The 8433-nt window shown below is 40.1% G+C and overlaps 1 protein-coding gene across 1 annotated transcript; it reads left to right on the top strand.

The window, feature by feature from the left end:
- Window positions 1–1893: 1893 nt before the first annotated feature.
- Window positions 1894–6456, top strand: LOC105053904 (ATP synthase subunit delta', mitochondrial). The gene is made up of 2 exons (XM_010935242.4): window positions 1894–2238; window positions 5789–6456. The coding sequence occupies exons 1-2, from the start codon at window positions 1975–1977 to the stop codon at window positions 6131–6133; spliced, it is 609 nt and encodes a 202-aa protein (XP_010933544.1). The 5' UTR covers window positions 1894–1974; the 3' UTR covers window positions 6134–6456.
- Window positions 6457–8433: the final 1977 nt, after the last annotated feature.

The raw sequence follows: 8433 nt of genomic DNA, 5'->3' as shown, positions 1-8433 counted from the left end.
GATCAAATCGGATAAGAAGTGATAGGACCGAGGTTTCTTCATCGATTTCATAAAATCAAGTAGAGAGAGATAATTAGAGGAGAGAGAATTCATGAGGTACAATTCGAATTGATCAGGTGACACAATCCAACATTATGATTGGTCCAATATCTCGATTGGTGAAATCAACATGATCAAATTAAGTCATGGCTAGATCGAAATCATGGATGATCAAATCTAAAGATTCATGGTCTGATCAAGGTGGGTGCCAGTACGCTGTCTGACAATCATGGATCAGGGTTCTTCATTAGAATCAGATCAGGACTATTAAAAGAAATTTTTTCATTCACTAACCTTTTTAGAGAGAGATCAATCAAGAGAGAGAATATTTTAGAGAGAGAAAATTCATCTTGGACTCCTTAGACGATATGATTCAACAAATTCGATCGATCGGATCAAATTATGCTAAAATTACTATGTGGACAATTCAATAAAATTATGAAAAATAAAATCTAAAAATATCTGATCGGATCAAAGTGGATATCGGTGTACCGTCCGACGATCACAGATCAAAAATCCATCACGAGGATAATTTAAATTCATCATCATTCTTCTCAAAATTTTAGAAATCTTAGGAGAGAGAAATAATCTAGAGGGAGGATTTTAGAGAGAGAAAGTAGAGAGAGAAAGTTCAATTCTAGAGAGAGAAAATACTAGTTCAGGTTGAAGAAAGAGAAGGAAGAGAGAGAAACTCTCTTTCTCATATTTTCTTATTTATATAATTATTTATTAATTAATTAATTTTATTTTTTCTTTTTTTCTTTCTTTCTTCTTCTTTTTTTTTTCTTTTTCTTCACGGAAGAGAGAGAAGAAAATCCTATTTATTATTATTATATTATTTTTTTCTTTTTTTTTTCTTTTTTCTTTTTTTTTTCTTTTTTTTTTCTTTTCCTTCTTTTTCTTTTCTTTTTCTTTTCTTTTCCTTCTTCTTCTTTTCTTTTTCTTTTTCTTTTCCTTCCTTCTTCCTGTGGGTTCCTTTGGGCCGAAACAGGGGATCTCACAATCTCCGGTTGGCTGGTCGGCCGGCGGTGCAACCGGCGTAGGGCGGCCATCGGCAGGAGGGGGGGCGATCCAACGACAAGAGGAGGGCCAAACCGGTGGTCGGCGGTGACCACCGGCGTCGGAAATCAAAGAAAAATGGTAAAAATAAAAGTTTCTTCCGCAACGAAATTCGGTGACACCGATCGCCGGCGAGCGTGCACACAGGCATGGGAAGGAAAGGGGAGAAGAGAGGAAGGGGAGGAGGCTTACCTCCGACGCCGGCGAGGCTTTTCCGGCGAGCAATTTGACGGGCACAGGGATGGATCTCTATGAGGATTTTCCAACGATTGCCGCCGAATGGATCCCAGATCTTTGGTGGAAGGGAGAGAGGAGGGATCTCCTCCTTAAATAGAGCCGAAGGGAGCTCTTTTCCGACTCCGATTGGGAGCCGGCGAGAGGAGGAAGAAGACTCCCGAAGGGAGTCTTCTCCTCTGTTTTCTTTTTTTTTTTTTTCCGTTTGGGCTTTGGCTGATTCTGGGCTGGGATTCTTACTCGGGCTGGGCCATCACAATCTTGGACTATATTATGCCATAAGATTCATAATTTTTTCAAAAGAACAAAGATATTTTTATCATACAAAATTTTTAAATAAAAAATTGATCTATAGATATTAAATATGTATTAAAAAATGATAAAACTATATGGAGCAATCCGACAAGATGGTGTGCTCCATATCAGATTTTGTATATCCCCGCGGTGCACAAAGAATTTCTCTGGTGATCCAAGAGCACCAGCCACAGCCCATAGGCCCATTAGGCCCTATCAGTGAGTTGTCCCATGTGCTATCTTGCGCTCGCTATGTGCCCTCCAGTCGCATCATTTGGCCCCCCATTCCGTTTCGAACCCACCGAGCCGAAGCCGACGCAGAGAGAACTCGACGAGCGAACCACCACCATGTATCGCCAAGCCTCGCGTCTCCTGTTCCGAGCTTTGGGCGGTGGCCGGCCGGTCGGCCGGGCCTTCTCGACCAACGCCCCGGCGGTGCCGGTGGAAGACTCAGCGTTCGTGGAGGCGTGGAAGAAGGTGGCCCCCAACCTGGATCCCCCGAAGACGCCGCTCTCCTTCATGAAGCCTCGCCCACCCACCCCGTCCTCCATTCCCTCCAAGCTCACCGTCAACTTCGTCCTCCCTTACCAATCGGAGATCTCCAACAAAGAGGTCGTTTACCCGATCTCTACCGCTTGATTAATACATATTCTCTTTGATGTGTAAAGTTAGGGTTTTTATTTCTGTTTCGATGATTCAATAATGCCTTTTTTTTTTTTTTAATTTGTCTCAAATGCATTAGATTTTGGATGATTATTATGTCGTAGATCGTCGTTATGTTTGAAGAAATAGTTGGTTATACGGATATTTATGATCGGGTAAAAGTTTTGGGTGACTTAAACTGCATACTCCTCAGTGTCCATGTCTAAGAATAGATTTGGATTAGAACTGAGAACTTGTTTCATCTAACCTTAACGTTGATTGGATTTTGATTGAAATCCAACTTGTAGCTGTGGAAAATGTCACGATTCGAGGATTTATTGTGAGTTTTGGATCGGTCTTAAAGGCGCCTGCTTTGATCGAGAACCGTTCGTGGAACTAGTTCAAGACTTGATCTAATATGACGTGCAATAAAAATTCATAGGAACTGACCTGAATAGCTGGAATAAGGTTTGTTGGTCATGGTTATAGTTACTACGTCCCATCAGATTCATTTGCAGTTGGATTAGATTTCATCCTAAGATCTGGATAAATTCCTTTAGAAATCATGTCTGAGACATGCATACTTTGCAAACTTGTAGCAGCAAGTTTGTTTGTGTGATAAAGACTATATTGGCTATAGCCTATATGCACCAACCTTATGTATAATTCGAAAGTTTGATCACTTTGTAGATTTTCAATTGATGGTTATAAATTTAAAATAGTGCTTCACTATTTCACTTTTTTTTTTTTGGTGGGGTGGCTGTAAGAACATCTCCTGAAGTAGCAACGCTATATACGACTTTCCCACACTGATGCTCAGAAATGAAACGAAAAAAAATTGATGAACAAGAGGATTGTGCACATTCCAGTAGGTCTTGGCGTTTGGCATTTGTCAATGAAGTACATCCAAGACATTTATTCCCCCTTCTTTTAGTATGAAATAGTATAGTTTTGAGATATTGATATAATATTGACATAATCAGCAGAATTTTAGTGTATTTTGGTGAGATTTGTTAATTTTGTTTTTACTATCTTACTATTGGATGTTATCAATAATATCAAATCAATGGGTGTGGTTTTCCCAATATGACATTTGAGATAACAAACAAGGTGATGTTAATTTTGAGTTTCTCAGCACTCTCAATTTTGCAATTGAATCCACCATATGCTTAGCAGAAGCAAATCTGATTATTGAATTTTATCAATCAAACCCACTTAGCCCTTTATGCATAATTTTGCTTACTTTAGGGTCTAGTCTTAAACAATTATATTGATGCTCTGCTGTGGGCACCTAGGAGGACCTGTTTAACCACCTTTATGCTGCATACTCAGCTCTAGATGGTTTAGTTAATCTAGTGACTGTGATGCATTGTGTAATGTTGCACCAATAGATGAAGATTTATACGCCCTATCTTCTTAAATACTGCTAATTTTTTTCCTCACAGATATCTGTTCTATATGTACCTTGTCATCTAAGAACTGCTACATATGAATTGGGAACTTCAGTGACATTCTTATAGGTCTTCAAACGCAAAATCTTACTGTTTTTTACTAGTTTATCAATGGAATTATGGCATTGGCAAATGCCCGCATGTTTGGCAACAAGGATTCTGGTAGCATCTAGGTAGGAGGTAATTTCATTTTGTCTTTGGCATCCTTTCTTCTAACAGACTACGAGATTTGGGGAGGAAGCATGCTGTTTTCACTCTCGTTGTATGGTGGGAAATTGGTAGAGTTGCTCCCCAGATGATGAAGATTAAAAGTTCCACCATATTTACTCTGATCTTGAGATCATTGCAGTGCCTTTCGTTAGGAGAAAAAAATATTTCTGGATCTATGTTGGGCGAAGGCAACAAATTTATCTTTTTTTTTTTGTATTGGCTTTTGGATTGGTGTGGTGACCTTAAAAGAGACCTGTCCTGTAGTGTCAGAGTTAGCAAAACTCGAAGAAATCACTATGGTGGATTCTTGTAATATTATTGATGGAAAGGTGTTTTGGAAGATTAAATTCAGAAATGACCCTTTGGATGAAGAGGTGGATAATTAAGTGGAACTTTGCTTTATTTTTTATGGGAAACTTTGCTTTAGTCATGTTAATTGGTTGTCATGTTTAACGGTTAGAACATAAATTGTAAGCATCAGCATTTTCCTAACTATATGGGGTTGGCAATTAGAGGATAAGTGAATTTTGCACATTTGATACTTTGTGGAGATTATAGAACAGTTTTTTTTTAAAAAAAAGTACATTATTGTCTTTGGGCCAATTTTTGATTAATGGTGGATGTGCATTAAAGAAGATTCATAGTTTTTGTTCATTAGTTGCAGTGATCAGGATTTCTCTTGAGGCACTACCATTTGAAGCACAATCATAAAGATGTTTATTGGCTCTTTGCCTGCATTACATGGCTGCTTGGAAGTATGGGATGCACTTTGTTAATTTTCCAGGAGTGAACTGGTGTGCCTACACACCATGGTCTCCCCTCGTGGAAATGCAAATGTGGTATGGTGGACAATAAAAATTAGAGGCTTGTTTTTGGTTGCTGAAATCTGGGTTTCAAGGTATCAATGCTTTTACAATGTCTTATAACCTGAAATTGGAAGGGTGACGGAGGGGCCAAATGAGATTGTGAAATCGAGTTAAAGGTACCTAGATATGCTAAACCCAAATATGGATTGGAGGATGGACAATGTTAGAATATTCTATCTTTATTATGTTTAATTGTTGACATCATAATCTTTTCATCAGTGTTGCAGAAAGCAGCTACTTGAACATTTACATTGTCTTTCGGTCTTTAAGGTGGTTTTTAATGTGGAATATCATATGACTGTCACTAGATTCTTAGTTGTTTTTTTCGCCTTTGTACTTCTAGGTGATTTGCATATTGTGGACTTTGAAAAAAGATGCCATATATATGTAAGGTAAATGATGAAGGAATTTGTGGATCCCTCAATGAAGCGTGGATGTGATCATGACATTGCAAGTGGCTCAAGAATTGTAATTGCTTGAGTGGAAGGAAAACATCTATTATTTGAAATTCATATAATTGAGGAAGGCAACAATGGGATGCCACTGAAGTGAATTATGGGAAATATTCAGTCTTATACCTAGGGATCCTGGTGGTATTATGAATGGCCATAGGAAGGCTTTGGAGAGCAGATTGTGTGTTAGACTTTGTCTTGTGTCATTCCAGTGGCAACTAATATAAATAAAGTAGCCTTAGTAATTGTTGCATTAATTTTTCTTATATATGTATATATTATGTTATGTTATGTTATGGATGTGTGTGTGTGTGTGTGTGTATGTATGGATGACGATCATATGTATTATGTTATCTAATGGATATATGTGTGCATGTATGTTCGGATGATAGATGAATGAATGACCCCATTTACCAACAAAACGTATGTAGTTTTATTTTTAAGAGCAGCTATTAACTGTCATATCTAGAGTTGGAATAGCAATCAAAGGACACCTATTTGACCATTTGTTCATTCTTTTCAACTTTGTGTGTATTTTCAGGTTGACATGGTCATTGTACCAGCAACAACAGGGCAAATGGGTGTTTTGCCTGGACATGTTGCCACCATCGCAGAGCTCAAACCAGGGATTCTTTCTGTGCATGATGGGAATGAAGCGACCAAGTATTTTGTCAGCAGTGGATTTGCATTCATCCATGCAAACTCCATCACTGATATAGTAGCTGTTGAGGCTGTTCCTGTTGACCATATTGATCCAAGCCTGGTCCAGAAAGGGCTTGCTGACTTTACACAGAAGCTTAGCTCAGCTACAACAGACTTGGAAAAGGCTGAAGCGCAGATTGGGGTCGATGTTCATAGTGCACTCAATGCTGCACTCACTGGTTGACTGATGGATGATGTACCTATCAGGAGGAATTCTCTTGTTCAAAAGGGGAGAGAGAGAGAGATCAAGAGAAAGTAGGGGAATGTGTGATTTAATAAATCTCTTCATTTCCGTGGAAGTTATACTTCAATATTATTAGTACCTTATTGTCTTCCTTGAATTTTGTAATGGCAGACGCCGTTCTAGCGGAGTTGTGTAATTGTCATGCAATGTATTGCGTGGTTGATACTTCCATGAACTTGAGACTGCTGAATTAGCAGGAATTCTGTGATTGCTTTTTACAATGACATCCAGATATCCAACTCATAAACTTAAACTTTCTCAAAGTTTGTTTGGTCTGGAAAGGAATCATCGGAAATTTAATCAGTTTTGGATGATGTCTTGTTTGAATTATCTGACAGTTCAGTCGTTCCTCTCTATGCAGCATTGTCTTGGCACTATTCAGGCTATCCTGTATATGTTTGGCTTGGCATTCCAGCAGGTTAGGAAGATGAAGTTATTCTTGCCCGGCGGTGCAGATGTCTCATGTTTTTGAGGGGAAACATGATCCACAGCATCGAGGCATCGCTATAAATAATCCGCAGGGTTTTCAAAAGCAATGGTGCTAAGAACAATGGGATCTAGTCATAATTTTTAGACTGAGAAGTCATCTGAAGTTGCTGTCACATACCCTGCATTGAAGCGAGGAGCAGACGGACAACATGGTCAAAAGCTTTATGTTTGGCAACAATTTTTTGCTGGGCTATAGATTTGGAATTCAGGTAATGGATTCAGAAAAATCATGAATAATTAATAATTAAAAAAAAAAGGGTAAACTTATTTGTTTATATGTTTGTGAATGATATATGAAAAGATAAATCTGGTGATGTACATAAACGGGTAATGCTCTCGTTACGAGCCAGTGAAGCACAAACCAGGTAATCATGGATTAAATGGTACCAGTCTTCTTCATGTGCTCTTTAAGAAATAGGGGGGAGAGAGAGAGAGAGAGAAGAGAAGATAAGTGGGGAGTGAATGCATTTCTCACCTAGAGGCTTCATTGTTCATGGAGTCCGCCAGTTTCGCATGCAAACTCCAAGAATTTTCTTTGTATGCAATGATAAAGTTTTCCAATTATCTCTATTTGTTTTGAACATTATTCTCCTGTAAATTCTTCTAGTTATAATGTCGTATAGGTAATGCCATGTCAACTATTACTTTATTATATGTTTGGTTTTTGGGAGCATGTTTTACTGGGAATCCTGTGCTTATGCATATCATAGAGAAGACAGACAAAAATAAACAATTGCAAAATCAACAGAAGTAACAAGAACATACAGCATTAATAATTTTATGAAATGTGTGTCTTCTTTCTCATCAGAGTTAGTCTCATTCAGTTCCTAGCACATGTTGCGGCCAATCTTCCCATCATTCGATCATCGGGATCATGCACCTGCAAGAAAAATTCTCACTGACCGGAGATGCCTCTGGCGGAGACCCTCCGACGGTCAAATCAGAGAGGAGACTAGGCAACAGTGAAAAATCAGGAGCTCAACGGGAGAGAGAGAGAGAGCTTAAGAACTTAAAGGCGCTTCAGAGAGCCTACCCATGCCTGAGAAAGCTTACGAAGACTGTTGCCTTACCCCGTTTTATAGTAGAATGCGGTATGGTCCCGCAATTAATGGTGCAAACAACTGGGGAGTTGTCAAATCATCGGGAGCTGTCAAATTATTGGGATTAATCCATGTCCTTGGTAGGACAATGCCCCAGGACGGCCATGCCGCATGTCCTTGACAGGATAACTGCCCATAGAGATTGTACGACATTTGGACGGGCTGGCCGACTGTATGTCGGTATTCGGCTGCCGGATCGTCGGGTGGTGACTCGGAGACACCGTCGGTTGATCTGGTGCCTTGTGGAAGTCGGTTGTCGACTGCCACCCCCGACAGTGAGTCGGTGATATGGGTTTGGTCGCTCAGTCGATCGAAAACAGTATGGGTCTGTTCGGCCGACATACCTTCGGTCGGATATTGTCGGCAACCATTGTCAGCAGTCGTTGTCGGGGTCATCCGTCGGAGTCGTCCGTCGGTCCGGTCGGTAGAGTCGGACATCGGTCGGACCGGTCCGAGGGTGAATCGGTGTATGGGGGTCAGTCGGTATATCCTAACAGTTGCCCCCCCCACTCCTGAGTCCGATGTCGTGTTGGCCCGCATGAACACGTGGGCGATGGCCTCGGGCGAAAGGAGTGGTTTTCCATCACGTCATGCCCCAACTCTGGCGACCATACCTCGTTAGGACGTTCGATAGGATCCAGCGTAGTCGAT

The sequence above is a fragment of the Elaeis guineensis genome, chromosome 11, assembly GCF_000442705.2.
Source record: "Elaeis guineensis isolate ETL-2024a chromosome 11, EG11, whole genome shotgun sequence".
Lineage (NCBI taxonomy): Eukaryota > Viridiplantae > Streptophyta > Magnoliopsida > Arecales > Arecaceae > Elaeis > Elaeis guineensis.
The sequence above is the reverse complement of the archived record's forward strand: the minus strand, read 5'-3'. Positions and strand labels throughout refer to the sequence as shown.

What these genes read in the sequence shown, in the direction of transcription:
- LOC105053904 (XM_010935242.4), top strand. Translation starts at nt 1,975, where the DNA reads ATGTATCGCCAAGCCTCGCGTCTCCTGTTCCGAGCTTTGGGCGGTGGC. An exon ending in CGGAGATCTCCAACAAAGAG is followed by an intron (nt 2,239 to 5,788) that starts GTCGTTTACCCG and finishes GTGTATTTTCAG; the next exon opens with GTTGACATGGTCATTGTACC.